Source organism: Trachemys scripta, chromosome 22 (assembly GCF_013100865.1).
Source record: "Trachemys scripta elegans isolate TJP31775 chromosome 22, CAS_Tse_1.0, whole genome shotgun sequence".
Classification (NCBI taxonomy): Eukaryota; Metazoa; Chordata; order Testudines; family Emydidae; genus Trachemys; species Trachemys scripta.
This window is the reverse complement of record NC_048319.1, coordinates 958624-985353: the sequence shown is the minus strand read 5'-3', so window position 1 is coordinate 985353 and position 26730 is coordinate 958624. Positions and strand designations below refer to the sequence as shown.

Genomic DNA, 26730 nt, shown 5'->3' with positions numbered 1-26730 from the left:
GGGGCCAGAATACGCACAAATGAGACTCTGTTTTGTCCTCAAGGCAGATGCAAGTACGGATCTATTTACACGCCTTTTAGAGCTCCATCCTCCGACGCATCACTCAGCTCTACCAACATCCATCAGTGTTGACATAGGCTGGGAAAATACTTGGGACCCTCAATCTAACATGAACTTTGAAGACCCACAACTTGAGATGCTAAGAACATTTCACAGGTGAAGAGTAGCTCCCAACAGAGACAGAGCCCAGATCCCTCGATACCACTTTGAGATTGATATAATCTTAGCATTATTAGACAAACCTAATCATTCAGAGTCTGCTACATTCACACATGTATGCACATCTGGCCAAAAGGGTCCTCAGCAGACTCCGTATGGAATGGGTGAATGGAAAATGCCTTCAGTCTGCTGGAGTCCAGGAACCCGCTGTTGCCTTGCCTCATTTTCTCTGGTCTAATCCCCTGAGCCTCAATCCCCTGCATTACCTAAGGCCAAGGCAGGCTGACTGGGACTTCCTTTGGAGTCTGTCCATACCGAGTGTTGTGAGGCGCTCCCCGCGAATGCACATGGTCAGACCTGCAGCAGGGGCCGAGTACAACAAGTCGAATGAGTCCCATGCTGGCAATACCTAGCAGCAGCCACCAGGCTGGCACAGAGAGAGTTCAATATGCTGCCGATGGAAACTGACTGAAGCGGCACCAGCAGCATCTCAAACCAGACTGGCCCCAAGTTGCTGTCTGCCAATGTAAGGTAATTTCCTACCGTCCCACTCCCATGACTAGGGTGTCTTTCTGCCATTCTGGGACCAGACCACCTTCATGGAGGCTTCAGCCCTTAGAGATCTCTACACTTGTCAAGACCCTTGCACTTGCCCTGACGCACCATATGCCTCCCCCTTCTTCTGGGCAGCAGATGTGGTGTCACTAACACACTAGGAATTTTGTCTGTAGGGTAGAAAACCAGATGCACATGAGAAATGGTTGCTTCTCAGACCTGTTTTAGGACAGCACTGAATCTTAAATTGAAATAAAAGTGCCTTCAAGCAGCTAGTTTTTGAGGGTATTTTTATTGCTGGAAGTTGGTTTCAGATCTATTGCCACTCTGAAACCCTTCAGTGGAGAAACATTGCCATCATTGAAAAAAAATCAATGGTTTGGTGTGCTCAGATCACAGTTACAATTAACCAAGACGTGCACAATTCAAGAGAATATTAACATTTAACCATTGACTTTACAAATAAAATTAAGGACTACAAAGAAGTTGAATTACTGAATTATTGACAGAAGAACTATTTACAATGTTTACATCCTAACAAAAGGAAAACAACCGAGACATTCCCCCAACAAAATCGTCAATTTAAATCCCATGTAACCATAAATCATGATTATTCATGAATCATTGCAGCGCAGGGTACCTTTAAACCAGACCTAAGACTAAACAGCATTAAGACAGTTCACAACTCACTGAGCGAGATACAACAGGATTTACTTTCATGAGCATTTACTTTGGGACAAACAGAAGAGGAATTTAAAATAAACCTTCCTAAAGTGCTCCAATTTTTTTCAGTACAAAAATATAAAACACTGATTGGAAACATGGCACAAATGGAATTCGACAAGTAACATGCACACACCATGGATAAAGGGCCGCTAACGATTTCAAAGGTACTGGACTGGCCTTGAAGCAGGGGACAGGCTGTTCTCCTGGTTTCTCAATCACCAGGGTTGCAGCCATGGCGGCGGTAAAATCTACTGCAAAGGGAGATTTTAAAAAATGCTGAGAACTGGGAAGACGACAAAATACTCCTGCATTCTCTTGTGGAGAGGAATCTATGCAACGAACTGGTACGTCACTCACTAGCATTAGCAGAGACTCAGGTTAATTAGATTCGGCAGGATCAGGTATAAGGATTTTTTTTTTTTTTTTTAATTATTTTTAAACCATATTCCAGTCTAATATGCGACTTTGATTCTAGGTGTTTTGCCATTTGCTTTAACAAGTGCCCTGAATGGACTCAAACAGTCACCTGCATCTGGCTACAGGACTAAAAATGGAGGACAATTTAGAAAGGCGGAATTGCCACCATTTCTCGGAGTTACCCCTGCTTGTCCAGGCACACTGGTAACTGGTATGCAGTGAACAGGCATCTCCAGAAATCAGCAACTCTTCCCCCCACACAGGACACTGATTTCAAAAGTCAACTTGCTGGACCTGCTGCACCTACAATTCACAGCTAGGAAAGTCAGATGCTAACAAAGCCCTTAAGATAGAGTGTCAGAGTGAGCGCACACTTGATGAAGATACTGGAATCTAAAGGCATGAAACATGAAGTGACAGCAGTTTGAACTGACAGGAAAAAGGAAGCAGCCTTCGGACTGGATTTTAAAACTGAAGATCAAAGACTACAAGCAACCTTAACATTTCAAAGCCACAATACGAAACACACACATGATCCGTAATGGTAAGGCTGGGACACAAAGCGAAGAACACCCAAGTAGTTCAAAGGTCCAACCATACCTCAGGGCAGTAAAGGACCAAAGGGTGAGTTCAGGCAGGAAGGGCGGCATGGAGCTTCTGATCTGTAGCAACAGTATTTAAAAGCAAACATTCGGTAGTGAGCTTCCCCCCTCCCCCCACTTAAAATAAGTAAGTTCCTCACTAAAGATCATTAGGAATACGTCAATTACCCCAGACTTGAACAGCATCTTTAGAATCTAGTCTGCTTCAGGAAAAAAATTTGCTTAAAAACTAGTGCTGGGCGAAATACCCCAAATGAGCTATTTTTTAACAACAACATTTGTCTAGTGAAATCGGAGGAATTTAATGAAATTTCAAGGCCTCTGACTTAGCAAAAATGAACAGGTGATTTTTTTTAATTGCCTTTTCTTCTCAGCTCCACACAAATGATTTATTTTGCATTTTGGTAGGTGAATGTCATATTTTGGTCTGGAGCATTGGACAGTTACAGATTTTGCACACACTATCATTAAGATAGCACCTCATTCGCTAATTCACCAGTACGCCTCTTCAGGCCGGTCACCCTACAGAAAAATCACATCAATGCCTAGGTTGGCACTTAAAGAAACAAACAAACCTGAGTTTGACTCAAGAGACCAAGAGTCAAAGGGGTCCAGTCACCACACCAGATGCATGCACCCTGCACAAATGCTAGCAGCAGTGAGACGTATGCACCGAGGCAGATGCTAACTCTTAAGGTAGCTCCTTAGTTGTGGATTGAAGGCCCCATCTGGGAAGGAGCCCTAGGGATGCCACCCAAGAGGCACCACGTCTGCTCACTGGTAGCTGCAATCACTTCCTGGGAACAACACTGATAAAGCAGATGTTTAAAACTTGGGTTATATTTCTGATGAGATCTCGTTACAGACCTAGCGGTTTCAGGTGTCACTCTTCTACCTCAGCGCATTTATTGCAGGGAGGGGTGAGGATAGCAGCAGCTAAACAAGCCTTGTAGACCCATAGACTATTTATCTCCCACAATGTTAGAATGACACAAATCAAATGACGTAATTGTTTCGGAAAATGGGTTTAACACCCCCACCCCACCCCCTGGACTGGGACCACGGCCGTAAGCGTAGCTCCTGACACCAGGGGTTCTAAGGGAATGGCCCAAGAGAGTTTCAGCTTGCAGTCCTGCACACCTGTTGCTTTGATGTACGTTCACATAAGGAAATGTGTGAGTCTCTTTTACACGGGACTGGAATTGCAGCATCAGCAGATCAAATACAGAAATCAACCCTTACTGGGCGGCTCGGTGGGCCCTCGTGCAGGTCTCCAGAGTCCACGGGTTAGATAAGAACTCATCTTACTCTAAGGAGAGAAGAGATTCCAGCCCAGCAAGAGGGTGAAGAAGACAGACTTTGTCAAATGAAGAGAGCCACAAACTCCTCATGGTCCTGTGTCCTGACCACTAAGAACAGGACACACTGCGTCACAACGCCGCAGTATCATGATGCCAGCACCAGGCGGTCTCTTGATGTGACCGACCAGCTCTCTGCCCCTCGGCTCCATAACAAACTGCACAAGCTCTGCAAGGCTGCAGATCCGCAAGCAGCACTTCAACACCACAGCCAAAGGGGCCTGATTTAGAAACAACTTGTCTCAAAACAAAAAAAATTCAATAGGAGCGTCTAGAGGACACTTCTCTGGAGATAAACCAAACGACTTGGGGCCTGATTCTCTTCTCACTTACACCAGTGTAACTCCACTGACTTTAATGGCATTGCTCCTGATTTGCACCAGAGAGGAGAATTAAGCCAGCAATGTCGAAGGCAGCACCACAGGAGATGGCACTTGCTCAGCACAGCAGGCACAGTGCCACTTGGCTTCCAAATTTGTGTTTTCTCCCTCACTGATCACAGACTTCCAGTATATTTGAGTTTCCCAACTGCAGCTGAGCTTGTTTGGGGCAATAATCCTGCTTATACCATTTAGCCACTTTGAAACCAAGACAGAATTCTGCAGCAAATACTTTTGACACTTTGTAAGACCTCCTGGGCTTCCATCATTGAACAGTCGACAATACTTGGGCTGAATTGAAGTTAGTGCCATAGAGTATTTTATTTGCAGGTCACACGTGCTCTGCCCGTTCAGAGGGAACGGCTCGCGTTCCGCTCAGGCTGGAATAAAGCAGCATATCCCAATGCTTCTGGTTGGGAAATTGTCCTAACTTGTGCTGAAATGACGTTAGCCCGGATTCTGTGCGCCCAGTCTCCTGCCATCGGACTTTGGGAAGCATTTCCCAAGCTTCCTGAGGTCGAGAAAGACGTTTCCCTTCCTATGGCATTGTCCCCTCTGAACAATCCCTTTGGGTGCATATCATTGTACGCAGTATATTGGACCAGACACTTCCATGTGCAGGTTACATGTTCATTAGCTGTAGTGCATATTCAAGACCTGAGACACACTGGAGTCCTGTAATACGCTGAATGATTTCCCGAAATGCACATTGCCATTTGAGCAGAACGGTATTAACTTTGTCACCATTCCAAGATTTGCTAAACCCGACCCATCCAATAAGAGGAGATGTCAAAGCAGCTGTAAGATGATTTAGTTAATGGTAAATTATTCTAAATATTCCTTATTCCCTTCATTCCTGACATAGTGCGGCAGAGCACTCTCGGCAGTAACAGCAGCTTTGTTACATTCCAGTCCTTAGCGTGATGTCCACTGAGGTGGCAGACAGACAAAGATCCAGGAGACAAGAGGTTAGACAGGACAGTAACCAACTGCATGCTGAACCAGCTCTTTATGGTCAGCATCTTCAGCAGGAAGAAAACCCCAGACTCAAAGTTAATTTTGAACCAACACACTCACAGTCATGGAGATGGTTCTCTACTTGATGTGTCTTTAAGGAGCCTTTCCCGAAGAGGGACATCAGACCTAGTGCAAGTGATGGCCAGGGAATGTGCTCTCCTAGCACAATTATTCATTACCACGTTAGAGAGTTTATACATGTCCAACCCTTTGCTGCCACAACTAGGGGGAGTTTTTTGGCCCTTGGATTTTTTGAATGTTAAAGAGGTTTACAGTCCCTCTTACATTGTGCATGTGCAGTGAGCACATGTTCCGCTGAACTCATTAGAAGGTACAAGATGCTATTCCTTTCATGCGAGTGGCTAGCTCTCCTCTGTCACGCTGGTTGTGAGAAGACTGGCTTGTGGTCTGGCTAGTTATTAAAACAAAATGAATAATCCATTACACTGATCACTGCTCCGTAAAGACAGAATTAAACTTCTCAGCCATTTGAGGGCCTATTGTTAAAACTTCTACATAAAAAAATCTGAGAGGCCCAACATTAACTAAAACTGACTTGCTTTACAAGGTAAAAGATCTACCAAGAGCTACTGCGAATTCACCGAAGAGAGCAAATTACAGTAGATGGCAACATTTTAACAGGCTTTGAATTTATACACCTAAGCCATATAAAATCAATACTTTCTCACGCTTGGAAAAGTGTGTTACTATGGTGAACTCATTTTGAGCTGTCAGTAGAGAAGCCAACCAAGCAACACTGAAATCCTGTTCCACTGGATCAGTGGTGGAAGGACATCCACAATGCTGAGCTTCCATTCTTTGAAACGGCATGGCACAAGGACCTCCTTGAACAGGAAACGCTTAGAAAAAAATGACATCTTCCTTGCAGGTATCGTCTTCAGCATTTATCAGGGCTGGCGGAGAGGCCACCAAGGTGTGGACGTGAACACTGTTGGACTTGGATGGATTGACTGCTTCGGGCTGGCTGTCAGCTGGGCTGTAAATCTCTAGGGGAGAAATAGGGAGAGGAAAGACTCACCAGAGTGCACAAGAATGTCTCAGCACAGAGAGGCTGCTCACTGCTCGCTGGCAAGACATACCTGGCTGGAACGCAATGCTCTGGCTGTTCGGGAGGCCCGGGCTCGCTGACCGTCTGTTCTTCAGTGCACCCTCATCTTTCCCAACAAGTTTAGGTGTAAGCAGTTGTTTCAGGTCAACAGATGCTGAAAAGAAAAGTTGCTTTACACATCAATCTTGGTAACATTTTGCCAACTCCACTGTTTCAAGCCTGGGTTCAGACACCTATACCCACTTCCCACTCCTCACACACTCAAAGGGGCTGTACTAATAAAATTACTTTACCTCTTCAACTGCTCAGACCATGAGCATTCACCCTCCCTCTCCCCCACCCCGCAGCTTCTATTTAGTTACACACAGACATCCTAACTCCCAAGTGGCCCCCCAAGGACAATTGAAGATTTTAATCTATTTTTATGATGGTCTGGTATAGTCAAGAAACACCTTTGGCACAGACACGCAGAACCAAAACAGCTCTTGCCACTCTCCCGACTACACCGGTCACCATGAATCTACCCGTGCTCCTTATCTGCAATGCAGCTGCAGCAGTGAGGAAACACAGCTGCTCTGATGGGCTAGTTTGCCAATATTTTTATTCCAAAAGTAAAAGCAATCAATGGGAATTGAATCATTCCAGTCCCAAAGGCCTCCACATCCCAATGCCCATCCCTTACCTAGCATCCTACAAGCTAAATTAGACACACAGTTCTAAACTATATGGCACTGGTGCAGAAAGTCTTGCTACATTTTATTCTCAGATCTAACATCCCATTAGTGCTGATGAGAATAGAACCCAATAGGTTGGGTTTCACACCTTGCTCATAAGCTGATGAAAAACTACTAAGTACATTTCCACTGTACACATCACTATGTAAAAGCCAGGGTGGATTTAATTTAAGAGTGAGGGTTAGGTTAACCCTAGGTTTAACCCTAACTCAAATTGATTTAAATCAATCAGGAAGACTCTATTTAATCATGGATTTCTACATAAAAATGTATTCTTGTTGGTTGTTATAGCCTTAATACATATTCTTCACAGGTGGAGGAACATAATTAAAATATTCCCAAACTGGGTCCCTTTTACAGCCTGCTGCCATTATAGGTTTTCCCTTCTAGTGAGAGAATGGTATGGTAGATCTCAAATCAATGAAGGCTACAGTCAGAAAGACCTCCAGACTTCTGGAATATGCTGCTCAAACAGTTTCACTTTTGTTTCTACTGCCTGTCCCTCCCTTCTCACATTTATCTCCAGACTTCTCCTTTTCCAGATCTCTTCCCCCAGCAATCTTCTATTCATTGAACTTTTTGAAACTTTGCACTTTTAGAGAGAGGTAAGGGACTGACTGTGTACACAAATCTGTAAAGGGACAATAGGGTTGAGGTCTGTTATTTCTCATCTCTTTATATTTATTTGTACATAAACAAACAAACATTTTTGCTGTTAACAAGCATGTTATCTCTGGAGACACAAATCCAGTTTGAGAATTGCAAAACTAAGCATCTCTGATGGTATCTTCTAGACTGAGCACTGAGTCCCATTGGGTAGATAGAAAGATTAACCTAAATAATCTATACAGAAGCCCCTGGAACCCCATAAGATTGGGTCCCTAATCCATGAACTATTGGAATTTATGTGCAAAACTTTTCTTAAACATTACATGAATATATTGTCTCATACTATAGAATCAGAATTTATAATCCCTATTCCATGAGATATCTTTGAGCTATAATGTATCTATCTTTAGATAGGTTTTTCCCTCAAAAAGCATTTTATCCAAAAAATCTGATTTAAATAATTTTTTAAATATTTTTTTTTATTTTAGAAAAAAAAGAATTGATTTTTATCCACCTTGGTAAAAGCAATTTAAAAAGATCAAGCTGGGGAATTGTACCACTACAGCTTTGTTTTCTCTGTTGCCACCACTTGGTTCAGTGGTGAGGGGATACGAGGTTACAGGTATGTGCTGGAAATAAGCCAATTCATTTTATGAAAATAAAGTTAAGTTTAAACACCAGTGCTATAGGAGAGCATGGGTAGAAGATGCCTCCACAATGCACCGGGAGAAGCCTGACACTATCCACGCTACATAAACATGGACCTGTTGGATGTATAAACTTGCCAGGACAATCTGGCATGGAACTAAAAAGATATTTATATAAAACTCAAAACTAAAGGCTGTTCCATGCAGCTGGAAATAAAATGCTTTCAAGTGGCTGGAAAACTGTGGTTTTTGCATTGTCTGTCATTGTCAAAGGCCACTATTTTAGTACCCAGCTCTTAGAAGCAGAAATTACACCATGGCACTGTGACTGCATTTGAAATCCTTTCTATTTCTGACAGAATTAGCTCTTTTTAGCTCTGCAATACATTCAGCACCCTTGTTCTGGCCTGGAGATTCATGTTTACAGTGTGAGAAACATTGGCAGATTACTGCATTTCAGATTCCAGGGGAGAAGACGGCTAGGTATTAGAACCAGCAGCTTTGTACTAGGAAGTGCACATCTTCCCCTTTGGGATTTTCAGAACGACCTTTGCAAGTGAGAAATCTTCCTGGACAAGCCATTGCCCGCAGGGAGGTGGGGGAAAGCCAATTCTCTCTCATGCCGGGGTACCCAACAACGGCGAGGAGGAGAGGCCCAGAATATTCCATACACCACCATGAGGATAAGAGACACGCTCGGCAGTCACAAAACAAGCTAGGATTTGGGGTGAGATTCACTCAGAGTTGTTTAAATGTGTGTGCGCCCAAAGCAGAGTTGGATGCTCTATTTGCGACCCCCTCCCCCGATTTCCACATTCAGTGTCACAGCAGCCGAGGACAGGGTCAGGGAGACATAGGATTAAATCAGCCTGAAGTTCCATGCTGGGTTACTTAGGACATTCAATTTTCAGCTACATTTCCACCCCAAGCAGGGTCCTAGTGCTTTTTGTGGGTTATGAATTCCTGTAGGGGTTGTTTGGCTGGATGGAGATAGCCAGATTTGCTCCATATGGTGTTGTGTGCATCTGTGATTTCAGCAGAGCTCAGAGATGTGCTTAGTGCACTCACCTGAGCTGTCTGTCCTGTGCGATGCTTTGCTTTTCCCCCCCTTTTCTTTGCTTCCTTTTGTGAAGGTGGCAAGCTTGGTGGGGATTTGCTGCTGAACTGCAGCCGGTTTCTGTATCTGGTTGGTTGCACTCAGCAGGTGGATTGGCACTTCGTTCTTCATTGCAAGAACCGGACGATTCTCCAATATGGCACTGTCCCTGCGAACCAGCTCTGGCCGCTCCACATAATCCATTCCCAAGACACTAGCCCTCCCAGAGGGCTTCAAGTGTGGCACAGACCCTTCTAGCCCTTCTCCATTGAAACTGACTGAATGGTTCAGCATTTGACTCTAAATGAGAGAAGAATTGTGTTACATGAAGCTGATACCTCACATCCTCCAAGGACTGAGAAGGGGAGGAAACAAAAGACACACACCTTCCTGTGGCCAACACCGGGACCTCCCTCATGCTACCGCACAAAAGAAGGGGCAAGAAAAACTCAGTCTGCATAAATCTTGGCAAACTAAACAAAATATCTTGGCAGCTTTGGACCTTGCTTAATATCATCCCTAGCAGAGGGCTTCGAAAGGGACTGCTGGTTGACAACAAAGTGCAAATAGGGCAGGAAGTTAAAAAAAAAAAAGCAAGCAAACAAGCCCGACAGATGAGGCTGTGGGCCAGCAGGCGGGGCAGTGACATGAGATCAGAGACCAGCACTAAGAATGGGGAAGTACAGCACACACCTGTGTTACAATCAGGCTAAGAACCTCACCTACGCCCACAGACATCCAGCAGGCAGGTGTGCTCTGGGCTCAAATAGGCATTTAAAACAAAATGGAGTTTTAAGGCTTTAAGAAGTGTCTGGGCTGAGCTACTATCACCTGCAACTCTGCCTGGGGTATCCAGGCCTGTTGTACTTCTACACAGCAAGGGAGCTTGGGCACCTATTTTACAGCCCTGTCATTTCAACGCTGCCTGTTGTGGCTGGAGTCCTCCCCCTGGAGCGGGGCTGAACCAGTGGAACTGGGGGCAGTCAGAGGGAGAAGGTCACAATTTGGAGGGGGAGCATGTTTTTAGAATTTAAAAGCACAGAATTCAGGAAAATGACAGAATGTCACCACTAAACCCCTCTAGTGTAATCATCTCCATGGCAGAGTACAGTGCCTTCGTTTAACAAATCCTATTCCAGCCATAGGACCAAATGCAAGTTCCTCAACTTCTATCACACGCTCCACAGAACGCTTGGGCAAGTTGCCAGGCTGAATCACAACAAGACCATCTACCCCACTGCCTTGTCTCCAAGAGTGGCCAGTACCTGCTTCTTCAGAGGAAGGTGCAATGACAAACCCTGCAAGAGGCAGCTGGGTCCCCAGGGAAAGTTACGTGGTTAAGATGTAGCAACTGCTGTAAAGAAGCGAGACTTCCATTCGGAAGTCTATGTGAAGGTGGCAGTTAGAAATCAAGCATCCACTTCAAGACAACTCAGTCCTTACTCAGTATACATCTGTTAGTCTTAAAGGTGCCACAGGACCCTCTGTTGCTTTTTACAGATCCAGACTAACACAGCTACCGCTCTGATACTCAGTCCTTACCTGTCCCATTTCTGGGGAGAACGCGCCCAACACCGTATTCTGTTTTTTCAGCTTCTTTAGCTGCTCCACACGCTCTCTCTCCTTCTCAACTGCTCTCTGCGCTTCCCGTAGCCTCTCCAGGTCATGCTGATAGGCCTCTCGTTGTCTCTCCAGCTCCTCCCTCTCCTGGTTCAAGCGATCCTTCAGCTGCCGAGTCTCCTCTTCTCGCTCCTGCAACCGTGCCTCTATACTTTCAAACTCCCTCTGCTGCCGGTCCCTCTCCCGTTCCCAACGCTGCTGTTCCACCTTCAGCTGGTTCTGAAGCTTCTGTACATTGGCCAGTTCTTCTCTCTGCTTCTCAAAGTTGCGCTGCTTTTCCTGCTCTAGCAGCAGGTTCCCACGCGTGGACTGCAGCCGATACTGCTTCTCCCGATCTATGATGGTGGCTCGCTGGATTTCAATGTAGCTGTCCTGCTGTGATATCACTGCCTGGAAAAAACAACACAACTCAGTCATAAGACACATGGGCTTGAAAAATACAGGAGAAGCGAGGTCAGAGACTGCATTGTCTACCAGTGTATAAATCTCAGAAGGTAAAGAGACCTATTAGGTTACCCAACCCATTCCCCTCAGCACGAGAGGGCTAAATTCCCACTTGGAACCTGTGGTTGCCATTAACTTGGTACAACATGTGACCTTGAGCCAAAAAAACTAACTTGCATCATTCAAAATGATCCATCTTTTGAACCTAATTATCAGTCTGTATCTGACGGGATTATCTATACACGTCCACATAGACGTGGTGTGTGTATTCTAGAGGGTCATCGTGGGAAGTACGGAGTATCTCAGCAGTAAGGAAACCAAACGGAGCTCAGAGAGGTTGAAAGAAGGGAGCGAAGGATTCCATCCTATAAAGGCACAGGGGGCTAGGCTGCCTCTGCAATACTGGGGATAGCATTGGTTACTCTGGCACCCAAGTCTGAGACAAACCCTGCAGCCTCCGCAGGACCTCGGTCGTTTCCAGTGCTGTACTAAACGACCACTACCTACATTTCAGCAGACTGATTAGTTCAGCTTTAAACAGATCTCTTAGAGAGCAGCATTTTACCTGAAGGCTGAGGAGCAACTGGGACAGCCTCTGTATCCGTTGGACAAGCTGAGGAAAGAAAAAGGCATTATATTCCGGGGAGGTTATGGTGGCAACATTCATTTGGGCAGTACTAATCTGTTGTCCAGCTAGAGTATCAGTGCCCACTAACACCACGCTGGGATTCTGGGCAGCAATCCTCGTGTTAGGCTTTCCTCAGTTTAAGGACTTGATGCTGGTTTCCTCCAACACACCAGCATGGAGCTATGACACACACGCAGCTGCTCGAGCCATCTCTCAGAGATTCAGTTTCACCTTAGTGGACTGAGAGTGAATGGGAAGTAGTTAGCTCACTATACCTAAAACCCATCTTCATTTTCAGATTGGATTTTACTCTCTGCATTGATTATATCCAAGTAACTAACTGCAAGGTCCAGGTTGTTGACAAGTTTCTGAGTCTATGAACATTAAAATGCTATATTTTCTTTTGTATACTATGGAGCCAAACGTCACTCCTCCTTACACTGTCTTAAAGCACAAACATAGCATATTCTAGTACCTCAGATTCCAGGAGGGGCTGAAAACTGCTGTTGTAATCCAGTCTCATTACATCACTCTGGAAAAAGACAAGCAACAGATGTCCTAGAGCATACTGTAGATAAGAGCACAGAGCTCTTCTCAGCGTCAGTGCACACAGGCTGCTTTGTCGTCACTCTCTCAGCTTTACAATGGGAGCAGGCATATTCAGATGGAAATTTTACAACCGTCATTTCAATAGAGAACATTTGATTAGCCCTATTTCAGTTGGGCAGTGTCAGACCCATTTAAAGCACTGCAAGTGTTTGCAGACCTAGAAGACCATATTCCTTCAATACAAGTAAATAGTAAAGTACCATAGAGAAATAGTCCAATAATAATTTATTTCTCAAGTATCAAAAGAGAATGTTCTTGTTTTTTAAAAATTCATTTTGAAATGGATGACTAATGCTGATAAGAATCCAATTTAAAGCAATGAGTCACATTAGGTTCTATTCTATGAAACTCCCCAAATCATTTTAGTGCTAAGAACATTAATTTGAAGAAAAAATGAAGCACAGGGAGTGGGACCATTACAACACACATCTCCTGATATGTCACTGTGTGGCATTACCTAGATGGCCTTAATTAAAGGCAACTTCCCCAAGGGCTCTCACACTGAGGAGGGACATGGGAAATATTTTAGTCAAGTTCCAGGTTGAAATAGATGCACAATCATTAAAAACTACATGTAAACAGTACATAATGGACAAGCACTACAAATGTAAAAGTTGCCAAAGTAAGTACATGCCGATTCTTGCACTTCAAATGTAAAACTACAAACCACGAGTTCAACCTTAAAGAACAGTAGTCTTAACGGAGCCAACTTATTTAACACGAGGTAGGACTCTGCCAAGGAGCTGACATCAGCAGCTTTTGGGACTTCTGGTTTTCAGTGACTTATTCTCTGACTCCACCATGTTTGTCTAGGACTACCAGGATATGTATTTACAAGGGGGAGTGAAGACTAACGTACTGTGGGAGGTCCTTCTTCTGCATCAAGAGGAAGGTCTTGGAGCTGCACATCTGAACTTATTGCAGGGCCTCTCCGGTCCCTCAGCCTCTGGTCATTACCACAGACCTTCTTCTTAAAACTACCATCTGAAAAAGAAAGTAACCCAGTCAACACACACCAATCTGTGCAACACTGGGTACTTTCTATTAGGAAAAAGATGTAAAAATTGAAACAATTTAATGGGCAAAAGCAGAACAACTCTGGGGTTGGAAGTTTGTATAGTTTTGCAATTTGTTGATTTACTCAATCACCATCAAGATCATCGATCGGACACTCAGAAACGTGCATAAGCCACCAACAATGGAATGGCCGCATCAGGATTACCAACACCAAGCCATCTTACCATCCACGTTGGCAATTTCAACAGCCATCATAGCCTATGGGGCTAGTACCAGAACGACTGTGCTGGAGAACAGCTGACATCCTGGGCTTTCACCGAAAAGATCAGTAAGGTGACCAGAATGCCAGCTCCTCTCACTAACACACTGGGTCTGCAGTCCTGCACTGGATCCCCAAAGGCCCCACAGTCTTACTTTTGTTTGGCACTGTGGTGGTGCTGTCATATCCCCCAAAGGTCTCCGCTCTCCTGGGTAGCCCCAACCCACAGCTGTCTTCAGAACGACCGGTCCCGTTGGCTAAGTGTGTGAAGATCAGGTTCTGGAGATTCTCAACTAGGGAAGAGGAGCACAGGTCATTTTAAGGAGTCATGTCCATACAATGAGGCATTGGCACCATGCCATTATGTTACGTATACAACCATTCAAAACTCTGACATGCATCTAGAGATCAGACTGAGCCTCTTTGCAGCACAGACGTATTTTCCCTTACCTCATGCTCTGAAACCGAAAGATGCATGTAAAGATGAGGCCTCATCTTCAAATGGGGACTCAGGTCATTAGGCCAGTCTGGATGGACTTTCAGAAGGCTAAATCAATGACTCTTCACACATCAGTCACCAATTAAGGTGATGTTTGTTATCTGTGCTCATGTCATCCTTGCTCTCACAGGCAGCCCAACCTCCCTTCATTTGGGACCCTTGCACAGTATTTCAGTGCACGCTGGCATGCTGTCGGGGCACTCAGTAGCCACATATCTGAACAGACTCATGTCTATGCTCCATAATTCAATCTAACTTTTAAAAAATATTGTTGTAACTTGTAGGGAATGTCCACATCACCCATTTCACAGGAGGGCTCTGAGAATTAAGAGTCTGAATAGCACTACCCAAGTACTAACTTTTTAGATACCATTAAACCCCATAGCCTCTCTCTCTTTATACATAGGACCTATATTATCTGCAGCTGTATCTCTCTACCTACACACACAAACACATGTTCCTGTTTTGCACTTACTTTCTGTCACTGCAGATTTCAGGATCACCTCTCCTTGCAGATTCTCTGAGGTCTCCCCCCTGAAGAGGAGTTTGGATCGGGCTCCTTGGGAAAGATCTTCAAACCCATTCATTTCAGACATTTCTAGATAAATCTGTTGTTTCTCATTTAGACTTTGCAAAATCAGATCATCTTTCATGCTCAGACGGTCTAGGGGAAAAAAACAAACTAATTTAAACCCTACAAAGCTGTTTGTAAAATCAGTATCAGAAACATAATGCTAATTTCAGAAGATCATATTGATTTATTTTGTATTTCTTCTGTTTGTTTGAAGCTCTTACTATCATAAATGGCCAGAAAGAGGCAAATGGCAGAAAAGGAAGCAGATAAAAATGGCCAGACTGGGTCACACCAATGGTCCATCAAGCTCAGTATCCTATCTCTGACAGTGGCCAGTGCCAGATGCTTCAGAGAAAATGAACAGAACAGAGCAACTAGTGAGTGATCCATCCCATTGCCCAGTCCTAGCTTCTGGCAGTCAGAAGTTTAGGGACTCTCAGAGCATGGGTTTGCATCCCTGACCATCTTGGTCCCTATCCTCGCTGAATTTATCTAATTCTTTTTTGAACCCGGTTGTACTTTTGGCCTTCACAACATCCCCAGGCAATGAGTTCCACAGGTATGTTATATGAAGAAGTACTTCCTTACATAGGCACTGACTTTCCCTGTCCCCGGTGGGTGCTCGACCCCCCCCCCCCCGCCCCCGCCTCTCCCCGTCCCTGCACAGCCCACCCCCCACCCCCATTCCACCCCTTCCCCAAAGTCCCCAGCCCACCCTGCCTTTTCCCACCCCAGCCCTGCCCCCTTCCCCCAAGTCCCTGCCCTGCTCCTTCTCCACCTCCTCCCCTGAGCGCTCCGAGTCCCCGCTCCCGGGAAACACTGGGAGGGAAGGGGAGGAGCGGGGACACAGCACGCTGCAGGGGCAGGGAGGAGAAGGAGGTGAGGAGGGGGGAGCTTGGCTGCCGGCGGGTGCGGAGCACCCGCTAATTTTTCCCCGTGGGTGCTCCAGCCCTGGAGCACCCATGGAGTCAGCACCTATGCTTCCTTATGTTAGTTTAAAACTGCTGCCTATTAATTTCATTGGGTGACTGCTGGTTCTTGTGTTATGGGAAGGAGTAAATTACACTTCTCTATTCACTTTCTCCACACCAGTCATGATTTTATAGACCTCTATCATATCCCCGCACACACACTGTCGTCTCTTTTTTAAGCTGAAAAGTCCTAGTCTTTTTAATCTCTCCTCATATGGAAGTTGTTCCATACCCCTCATCATTTTTCTCACATCTCAACAAAAAGTGAGAGGGATTTTTTAGATGTGTTATTTAACAGTAGGAAAAGCCCAATTTACCTGCAATCCTACAATAGTAGTTTGCCTGAAATTATCACAGGATGGGATCACATTCTTAGTCATTAAGTGGCCACCAGGAATAAGAGGGTCATGAAGAGTTAGTGATATTTGCATAAACCATTACCTTGAAATTCTTTTATTTTAGCAACTCGTGCTTCAGCCAGTCTCCTTTCTTCTTCGGGCTCACTGAATGTTCCTTCCTCTTCATCAGGGCAGCTATAAAATGAGGCAAAGCAGGAGGAGATTGATTTGATCTATGCATAGATAACCTACTGAAAGCCTTGGCCCAAATCTTGCATCCTTGCTTGGGAGGTGCTTTATCCTGCAGCCTGTTTGTATCTCGCATCCAGAACGCTACTATGATGTCAGGTAGTGGGCAAACACGCTTCCTAGGGAGGCTCAATCTTCTGACCAGGTCAAGTTACTGACCAATAAAACCCTTAATCTTCTCATATCTGCTGTGATCTGTCTCCTTTAGGTAAGCATGGACAAAGCAACATGCTCCACTCTTACCAAGAGCATGAAATACAACAGCAAAAACAGAAAACTAAAAGATAGTAAAATCTATCTGGCCTCCTGAGAGAAGCCACACTGACATGACTAGTATATACCTTAGCAAGGATGTGAAATGGAGCATGAGGGACCAGATTAGTCAAATTTATCTTTACCCCACAAGCAGAACTTTCAGCTGTGCTGAGAGATCAAACACACAATCAGGAAATCAAACCCTCCAACTTTCAGTCATAATTTACCTTTCCACAGCTCTGCGAATGTGCGCCATCCAAGAATTTCTCTCTTCTTTGGAGCTGGTGTGAATTTCATACATCTCTGGTCCTTTTAATGAGGCACTAATTAAGAACATTGCTTTCTCCTCGTTAGCTACCTCTCTTACAATTAGCTTTTGCAATGAAATAACTGGTGGCTTAGAGTCCTGCAGAACAGAAATATAAGTTGATGTGTTAAGTTTTGCTGAAGCACTAGATCACACAGCATCTTTAGGGTTACGGTTTCTTGTCTGTCTGTGACCAAAGAAGACAAACTGCAACGGTGCAGTTCTATTGCTGGGGCCATTTTATATTGCACCCGTGCATGGCACAGAACAGATGAGTCTCAAGGACCTACATTCTAAAAACATGAGACTTGCGAGTTGTGAATTTTGGCTCTTCAGAGTTCCCCAGGAGGGAGGGCAGCATGAACTAGTTTGGACTTTGCTTCTTTTGGCAGTAATAAAAACAGAACAGGGAAAAAACCAACATCACTGGACATGAATATAAAAATGAAAGGAGAGAACAGCAGGAAGCAATGGTGGTGCCAAGTTGGCAGGTTAGCTCATAGGACAGGGCTAGAGAGTCACCTTCAGGTTTAGGAAACTGAAACCAGATCCAAAAGGTAAAACCCTTCTTATAGAACATATTAACAGCAGCTCTCTGTGATAAACTGTTTCTAAAAGGGTGATATCTGTAACTAGTGTCCCTAGCTACACTTTGTATTGCAGCCAATGTACATCACTTAGATAACCCAGCACTAGGGGAGAAAGGAGTGATTTTGCAGGCTGCTGAACATGTTCCATTTCCACTGCATAAATCCTGAGGGGAAGCAGAGGGGATTCCTGAAACTGTGACATCAAGAAAACTAAGTTTTGCCAACTGTCCTTGGGCTCCCATGCAAGCTGTGTGCTGGGGTCACTAGGACAATGCAGGAGAGCCGGGTAGATCGATTCACTCCCTTCCCTTCTCTTAATTTATCTAGGGGGATTAATATTTAGCTTATTTTAAACAGATCCCATACATATAAAGGTGCCAAGAACAGATCAATCCATGACTATGGACAGAATATTCCCCCGGGCAAGGTACCCTCCACTAGGGATTAGAGATTTGCGGTGGTGACGAGAGGCTGCATGCTCTTTAGCATTCTAACACACGATATCTAGGTTCTTCTGTAGCAGGAGTTGAGCTATGAAGTAGCTTTGCAAATACAGTAACAGCCCCACAGGACACAAAGGCTGCAAGCCACACAGAGGGGCGGAGGAGGAAACTCAAACATTTCTCATGACAACTATCCAAGTGCTCCAGCTGTAGTTTTGCAGGTATTACATTTGGGTTTAACATTCAACCTGAATGAGTATGTTTTGGGAAACAGACCAGAAGCAAATACTCCACTCTACTCCAGTGCTATGAAAGTCAAGATGTGTGTGTGTTGTCATGAATGGATGAATATGATGTAAAAGCCCCGGTGCAGCAACTTTACAATTAGACACCCCAATTCAAGAAAAATACCTCTACCCAGAAATCATAGGAATATGCTTAAAATTTTAAGTACTTGCTTAAATCCTATTGAAGTCAAGTGATACGGTTTGCCAGGGAAATTCAGCCCCAGTCTTGATAGGTTGAAAAATATCAGGACAAAGTAAATAACGATTTAAAATAAAAAAAACCCTTTCAAAATTGTAATTAGTAAATCCTGTAATTAGTAAACCAACTGAACTTTGGTCAGTTCCAAATGTACACGTCTGTCCTTCGCTAACAAACTGCCCTAAGAACCACTAGCAAAGGCCCTGAAAAACAAGTGAATCCACGAGTGCTCCGAATTGCTGCAGTAATTACATATGGGTTAGTGCTCATTACGTTTACATAAGAAAATCTCAGTTGCCAGCAGTTCGGAGGCTACCCTAGTCACAGGTTACCATTTCCCCAGATGACATGACAGGGTTTTTTCCTTCATCAAGCCTCAAATTAACACACTGAAGGAGAGCTGAGCAGCAGTCTCCCCCTTCTCTAAAGGTCTTTTTATCGGGGCCTTTCAAAGCAGGGTTCTAGCACACTTCCTCATATGCTGCCAGCATACACAACCCAGGACAGAACTCAGCAATATGGGGAGCAGTGAAAAGAACACACAACAGTGCTCAATGCCACAGAAAGTGAGAGAGTTTGCTTGGGTTAGTAGTTCCGTACTAAGAAAAGTTCTGGGGCTGAACCAGGTTTGGCTTATGTGACCCCACGATACCTGGTTTGTTTTCTAATCATATTTTTCTTTCGGATATTTTCTCTTTTTGATTCTTCTAAGTGGGTGCTCCTGCAGCTCACAAGGCGACGTTAGTTTAGAACAAACTCCGCTCTCATTACTCTTCTGTTTCTAGTATGTACAATGACACGTGCACTTCCAGTGCTGACAGATTCCCAACCCACAGAGATGGAGTCTCCATATTAGCTGGTATATGGGTCTGAATTCCATAGACCAGTCAGGCATGTTTGTGCAGTCCCCCAGCACAATGAGGCCTCGATCTCAATTGGGGAGCTTGATCACTACCATAATATACATATTTAATATGAATACCACTACCAACATTCTTCTTTTACGTCACTGTCACTTTCATGAATATTGTGACTGAATATGAATATTTTAATGAAGCAGAAAAATACATACCACAGATGCAAAAGTATATTTTTGGTCCTTTTCTTGCAACAGCAAAAGTACATCAGTTAACAGGACAGCCAGAATATCTACCAAGGCAACAGGAGAAAAATGAAATGGTTTTAAAGCCAAAAGACTTGATGCAGACAAGCAAGCACTTGAGTGAACAATACAGTGTAAATGTCAAACAGTGCAGATGATTTACAGAGAATGTTCTGGTACCAGAAGTCTTTCAGTACTATTCTACATTGTGATGAGCCACTTTGTGATGCAGCCTACCTGGATGGATTATAATCAAAGCCCTGTGTACTCCGTACCAAGTTAGACCTCAATTATGTGGCAAGGACTCTCATTTTCTGCAGCTTCATTTTAAATAAACAACAAATGGATGCTTTTACTAAAATGAATATAGACAAGTAGCCCTTGTGTTATTTATTTTATATTGGTCATAAGAATGGCCTACTGGCTCAGACCAACGGTCCATCTAGCCCAGTATCCTGTCTCTGACAGTTGTCAGTGCCAGATGCTTCAGCAGGAATGAACAAAACAGGGCAATTATCAAGTGATACGGTCGTCCAGTCCTAGCTTCTGGCAGTTGGAGGGCCAAGGATATCAAGAGCAGGGTTGCGTCCCTGACCATCTTGACTAATAGCCATTGATGGACATGTCCACCATGAATTTATCTAATTCTTTTTTTAACCCAGTTATAACTTTTGGCCTTCACAACATCCCCTACCAACGAGTTCCACACGTTGACTGTGCATTGTGGAAAGAAAGACTTCCTTCTTTGTTTTAAACCTGCTGCCTATTAACGTAAGAACTAGGGTTACGTGATGAAATTATGTGAAGGGGGTAAATACACTTCCTTATTCACTTTCTCCACACCATTCATGATTTTATTGACCTCTGTCATATCCCCCCTTAGTCATCTCTTTTCTAAGCTGAACAGTCCCAGTCTTTTTAATCTCTCTTCACATGGAAGATGTTCCATACCCCTAATTATTTTCATTGCCCTTCTGTGTACCTTTTCCAATTCTAATATAGTTTTTTTGAGATGGGATGACCATAACTGCACGTAGTATTCAAGGTGTGGGTGGACCATGGATTTATATAGTGGCATTATGATAGTTCTGTCTATTTATCACTTTCCTAATGGTTCCTAACACTGTTAGCTTTTTTGACTGCTGCTGCACATTGAGCGAATGTTTTCAGGGACCCAACCATGATGAATTCACAATCTCTTGAGTGGTATCAGCTAATTTAGACCCTATCATTTTGTACATATAGTTGGGATTCCTTACTTTTCACTTAACATTGAATTTCATCTGCCATTTTCTTGTCCAGCCATCCAGCTTTATGAAATCCCTTTGTAAATCTTCACCGTTAACTCTGGACGGTACTATCCAAGTAATTTTGTATTGTCTACAAATTTTGCCACTTAAGTTCATCATATTCACAAATTATCTGGAAAAAGGCATGAACACCACAGGTCCCTGTACAGATCCTTGGTGGACCCCACCTTTTACCTCTCTCCATTGTGAAAACTCACCATTTATTCCTACCCCTTGTTTCCAATCTTCCAAAGCCCAAGTACACTACATTGACTGGATCACCCTTGTCCACATGCTTCTTGACCCCTTCAGAGAATTCTAATAGATTGCTGAGGCATGATTTCCCTTTACAAAAGTGGTGTTCGCTCTTCCCCCATGTTCATCTCTGGGTCTGATAATTCTGTTCTTTACTATAGTTTCAACCAATTTGCTTGGTACTGAAGTCAGACTTACTGGCTTGTAATTGCCAGGATCGCCTCTGGAGCCTTGTTTAAAAATTGGTGTCATATTAGCTATCCGCCTGTCATCTGGTACAGAGACTGATTTAACCAATAGGTTAAATACCACAGTTAGTAGTTCTGCAGTTTCATATCTGAGTTTCTTCAAAACTCTTGGGTGAATACCATCTGGTCCTGGTGACTTATTCCTGCTGAATTAAGCAATTAGTTCCAAAACTTCCTCTACTGACATCTCAAGCTGGGACAGTTCCTTAGGGTAGGTCTACACTTTGCTTACCGCCGGACCTGGAGGTAAGCAATCAATCTTCTGGGATCGATTTATCGCGTCTTGTCTAGACGCGATAAATCGATCCTGGAAGTGCTCGCCGTCGACGCCGGTACTCCAGCTCGGCGAGAGGAGTACGCGGCATCGACGGGGGAGCCTGCCTGCCGCGTCTGGACCTGCGGTAAGTTCGAACTAAGGTACTTCGAATTCAGCTACATTATTAACGTAGCTGAATTTGCGTACCTGAGTTCGAAATGGGGGGTTAGTGTGGACCAGGCCTCAGATCTGTCACCTAAAAAGAATGCTCAGGTATGGGGATTTTCCTATACCCTCTGCACTGGTACGATATGAAGGATTCATTTAGCTTCTCTGCAGCACCACTGTCTTCCTTGAATGCTCCTTTAGCACCTCCATCGTCCAGTGGCCCCACTGACTGTTTGGCAGACATTCTCCTTCTGATGTACTTTGAAAAAATTTTGCTAATAGTTAGTGTGTCCTTAGTTACTCTTCAAATTCTTTCTTGGCCTACCTTATTACGCTTTTATACTCGACTTGCCAGAGTTTATGCTCCTTTCTACTGTCCTCTCTAGGATTTGACTTCCAATTTTAAAAGGATGCCTTTTTGCCTCTAACTGCCTCTTTTACTCTGCTGTTTACCCATAGTGGCATTTTTTTGTTCTCTTACTTTTTGTTTGGGGGCAGAGGATGGGTGGGTAAGATGTTTAGTTTGAGCCTCCATTATGGGGTTTTCAAGTAGCCTCCATGCAGTTTGCAGGCAGTTTGTCTTTATTACTGTTTAACCTCATTTATGTGTAGTTCCCCTTTTTTTTAAATTAAATGCAGCCATGGTGGGTTTCTTTGGCATTTTTTCCCCTACAAGGATGTTAAATTTATTTACATTATGGTCACTATTATCGAGCGGTTCAACTATATTCACCTCTTGTACCAGATCCTGTGATCCACTTAGGACTAAAAAGCAAAACCACTTAACTGTCATGGGTCAAGTCAGAGGCTGACTAGCGGGGGCTTTTGTCCCTAAGAAGGCATGTTAGGCAGTTTGGGATCCTGGGATAAGATCAGCAGGTTTCTGTTAAAGTGATCAGTAGTGAAGTAATTAAGAATATTGACATTTAACTGTAATTAGCTGGGGTTGAGATTTAAAACCTATTGAGAGGAATGGAGTAGATCACCCCACAGAGCCATTGTTACTGCATTGCTTAAAAACATGACCTGAGTGTAAGGGTCATTTCTACCACAACAATCTTTGTAAATAAGGAAAGCTTAGATTCTGGAGCAGGTTCTGCAACCAGGTGGATTCCAAAGCAAATTCTTTGGCAACATCAAATACATAGGGCATTGATCATACTTATTGCTCTCAGATACTAGTGATAGGCACTGCCTATATCAGAAGATCAGATATAGATTAGACACCTATCTGCAGCTCCATGTAGTTATTTCTAATGCATTATGATTATGGACCTCCATCCCAAAGAAAAGCTTAGGTTTAAAGAAGCAAAAATTTTAAGGTAAGTGGAAAAAGTGGAAATACTTGCTAACTATTCACAACTATTCTAAACACTGTTCAACAGGCCTTTCATATGGTCAGCATTGCAATATCAGGTATATTATTCCTTTAAATGTGCAATGGTCACATACACAGCACGATCAAATGCACTATTTGCAGGAATAAAAAAGGAACACAATAAAATATTTGCAGAGTTCTGAAGATGAAAAGTTCTCCTGAGGCACAGGTTAACACATAAACCCAATCTGCTCAAGAGGGAACATGCCTCTGTCCCAGAGCAAAATCTTATGGAACTGTGTGAAATCCACAGGCACCAGATACCTCTGGCTACATGAGATGAGCCGATGAGGCTCTCCCCTTGTACTCTTCAGCAAATAAGCGGTTAACATGTTCAGCTTATGGAAGCCATTTTGATTTTCTGACCAGTCAGTCAGTTGGTGGAAGGAAGGTGTCATGAGGTTGACATGACAATTTTTCAAAGTGTGAACTGGAGCTCGCACAAGATAATGTCTTTTCACAGGAGTCTAAGAAGGTTTGACTCAACACCTTGTCATCTATCTAAAGATCTCCCATATGAATTGGGCAGATTATAAGCAAACTGCATAAGGAACTTATCGTGTACCATTACAGAGTTGCTTATTTGACAAGTCAGGAATAGAACAAGTGCTATTTCCTCCAGGACCCTATGAAACTAGCAGGTTATCATCATCATCATCTGACTTTCTACTCAATCGATCAGTAATAAACAAATGGAAATCTTGTTTTCCAGTTGTGTTTTTCCCCCTTTTCAGCTCTTTTATTTACCTTTGAGCCTCCCTGATGCGGCTTTCCAGAACAGCATCCCATCCAGCAGGAGCTGCCGCTGCCCCATGTCATTCTTCCGGAAGAGCAGCCCATTCTTGAATTTCCCTGATGATTTCAGCTCCATTTTGTACATAATCTCTCTAAGACGCTGCCTCTTCTCACACTCATTTACCTTGGCATCTACATGAGTGATCATGTCCTTAATTAAACTGAGTGCCTGGGACAGATCTTCATAATCCTTAGTGCCAGCTATAAAGAGGCAGAGTGTTGGTTAGTCTGACTTTGCTACAGAAATTAAGGAAATAATTCATAAAATGAAAGTTATTTAGATTTCCAGGACACACAATGCCCCTTCTAAACAAATCCCAAACATCACCTAATGTGACAGGCTCTGTGCTTAGGAGTTCAAAGTGTTTCTTTGTAGCATAAAGTCTGAAAAAAGCCAAAGCATCAAATTCTGATCAAACTAAGAGGCTAAAACACCAAGATTTCTTGTCTTTAGAGTTAAATCTAATGCTGCCCCTGAGCCTGTGATTTTTGTGGCTCAATAACAACCCTTCAACTGATAAAGGAGTGAAGCGGCAGAGCCTAAAGGGAGACCCAGACAACCCTCCATGTTTAGAAGAGGGTGGTGCAAAGGAAGACAGCCAGGGTGGGGGGGGGGGCAGGTATTACAGGGCACCCCCATATACCTTCTGTATTCTGAATAATACGCTCCACCAGCACTGGGTACTTCGTAATGCGTTGAGTGACTAGGAGGATGCATTCCTGGACACCAAGTCTCCTCACAATAGAAGAGTTACCTATTTTCTAGGGAGCAAAAAACAAAAAAACAACAAAAACCGAGCAAGTGGTTAGACAACTCTACGTGGCATAAACTGCATGTTGTGATACAATCTGCATTTCAGATAGCCCTCCGTCTCCTCCCCACCCCCAATTACACATTCCTTACCTCTTGAAATTTCTCTTTTATGCAACAAGATCTCCATTGACTACACGACACTGTGTCTATTCTTGCACCACAGCCCCATTAGTGTCAATCACAAACTAGCAATAGGCACCTCTTGCACCCAGCAAACCAAAGTTGTTATTTTGACTTGCATCACAGGAAAAATTTGTTTTTAAATGTTATTTACAGCTAGTGCAACACAGACCTGAACCAAAGCAGAGCAAAATCCAACTTCAAATTGTTGGATTTCCCATTTAACGATGGATTTTCTTTTTTCTTTTATAATATGCCCACTTTTAAAACATATATTTATAAACATCTTCTAATCAGGTTCAACAATAGAATTGAACTGAATCACACTTGCTACTGAATGAGGTTTGGTGTCTCCTTTACCAGGGTTTCTGCAGTTTAATGCTAATAAGTACAGATCCACTTATGAATGAAAGCATCAGAACCCCAACGGTCAGTACGATTCCAGGTACTCTGGGATTCTGGCAGCATACTGGATTACAGATTCATGGATCCTCTCTTCGCAGAAAACAGAATGCACTGCACTTTTAAACTCATTATTTAAATTCTTGACAGTAATGAATTGTCCCCTTTAAAAGACACCACCTAAGAAGATCTAGAATTTAGAACAATAGTGGGAAATACTCAGAATTACTGACCTCTAGGATTTAGAAAATTTCATCCATCTGGACCGTGCAATGTTCCTCTAAGATTCAGGTTAACTCCTTACAAACTGGCTATAGTCAAATGTTTCCATATAGCAGCTTCTTTTGTTCTACCTATGTTAAGCTGCACATTCCAGTGCACAAGAGAGTGACATGCCCTGGAGCCAGTCTCTTGATTCTGGAGATATGTCATAGTGGGCAAAACTAGAACAATAGTACCTAGTTCTTATACAGCGCTTTTTATGGTAGATCGCAAAGAATGATTATCCCCATTTTAGAGATGAGGAAACTGAGGCACAGACAGGTGAAGCAACTTGCCTAAGGTCACATAACAAGCCAGTGGCAGAGCCAGGAATAGAACCTAGGTCTCCTGAGACCCAGTCCAGTGCTCTATCCACCAGGCCTCTCTAGAGCGGTAGTTCTCTTGGTGGCCTTTGTTACACGCAAACTGCTCATGGTTCATCTGTAACACAGAGAGAAGGAACCAGCCAAGTAACAAGCTCACACTCCTTTCAGCTTTAAGACTGGTTCAAAACCAAACCCAAGAAATCAGAGATATTTTGCTCTTTGGAAATGGGACAGACTGGGTCACTGGCTGGGTTTTTTACCTTTATTAAGTTTTGGAACTTCTTGCTGCTCTGCAGCAGGTCCTTATAGTGACTGACGGCTTCATTGTGACCACAACAGAACATACTGTATTTTTCTTTCATTCTCTCTCCACTTTCGCCTGAAAACTAATTGGAAACATGAGGAAGGACATTAAATTAGCCAGTTTAAAATGCAGCCAGTTACTCCTAGAGAGCTTGGCTAGTATATATATATATATATATATATATATATATATATATATATATATATATATATATATATTGATTGGGTTGAGACTATGTTTTTGTTTTGTCTTTTTTCGGTGTGTATCGCTTTCTTCTTCGCTGTCGTGTTTGCG

The 26730-nt window shown here is 43.5% G+C and overlaps 1 protein-coding gene across 5 annotated transcripts in view; it reads right to left on the bottom strand.

The window, feature by feature from the left end:
- Positions 1 to 1047: 1047 nt before the first annotated feature.
- ARHGEF18 (Rho/Rac guanine nucleotide exchange factor 18) overlaps positions 1048 to 26730 on the bottom strand; it is an 84502-nt gene continuing 58819 nt past the window's right edge. For all 5 annotated transcript variants that reach the window (XM_034755021.1, XM_034755020.1, XM_034755017.1 and 2 more), the window contains exons 17-31: positions 26393 to 26518; positions 24854 to 24971; positions 24162 to 24410; positions 19791 to 19867; positions 17120 to 17298; positions 16492 to 16583; positions 14981 to 15169; positions 14162 to 14299; positions 13590 to 13714; positions 12597 to 12653; positions 12059 to 12106; positions 10972 to 11439; positions 9402 to 9729; positions 6375 to 6497; positions 1048 to 6281 (exon numbers count right to left, since the gene is read on the bottom strand). In XM_034755021.1, coding sequence (XP_034610912.1) covers positions 6136 to 6281; positions 6375 to 6497; positions 9402 to 9729; positions 10972 to 11439; positions 12059 to 12106; positions 12597 to 12653; positions 13590 to 13714; positions 14162 to 14299; positions 14981 to 15169; positions 16492 to 16583; positions 17120 to 17298; positions 19791 to 19867; positions 24162 to 24410; positions 24854 to 24971; positions 26393 to 26518 — 2463 coding nt within the window. In that variant the 3' untranslated portion in view covers positions 1048 to 6135. The remainder of the gene's footprint in view (positions 6282 to 6374; positions 6498 to 9401; positions 9730 to 10971; positions 11440 to 12058; positions 12107 to 12596; positions 12654 to 13589; positions 13715 to 14161; positions 14300 to 14980; positions 15170 to 16491; positions 16584 to 17119; positions 17299 to 19790; positions 19868 to 24161; positions 24411 to 24853; positions 24972 to 26392; positions 26519 to 26730) is intronic.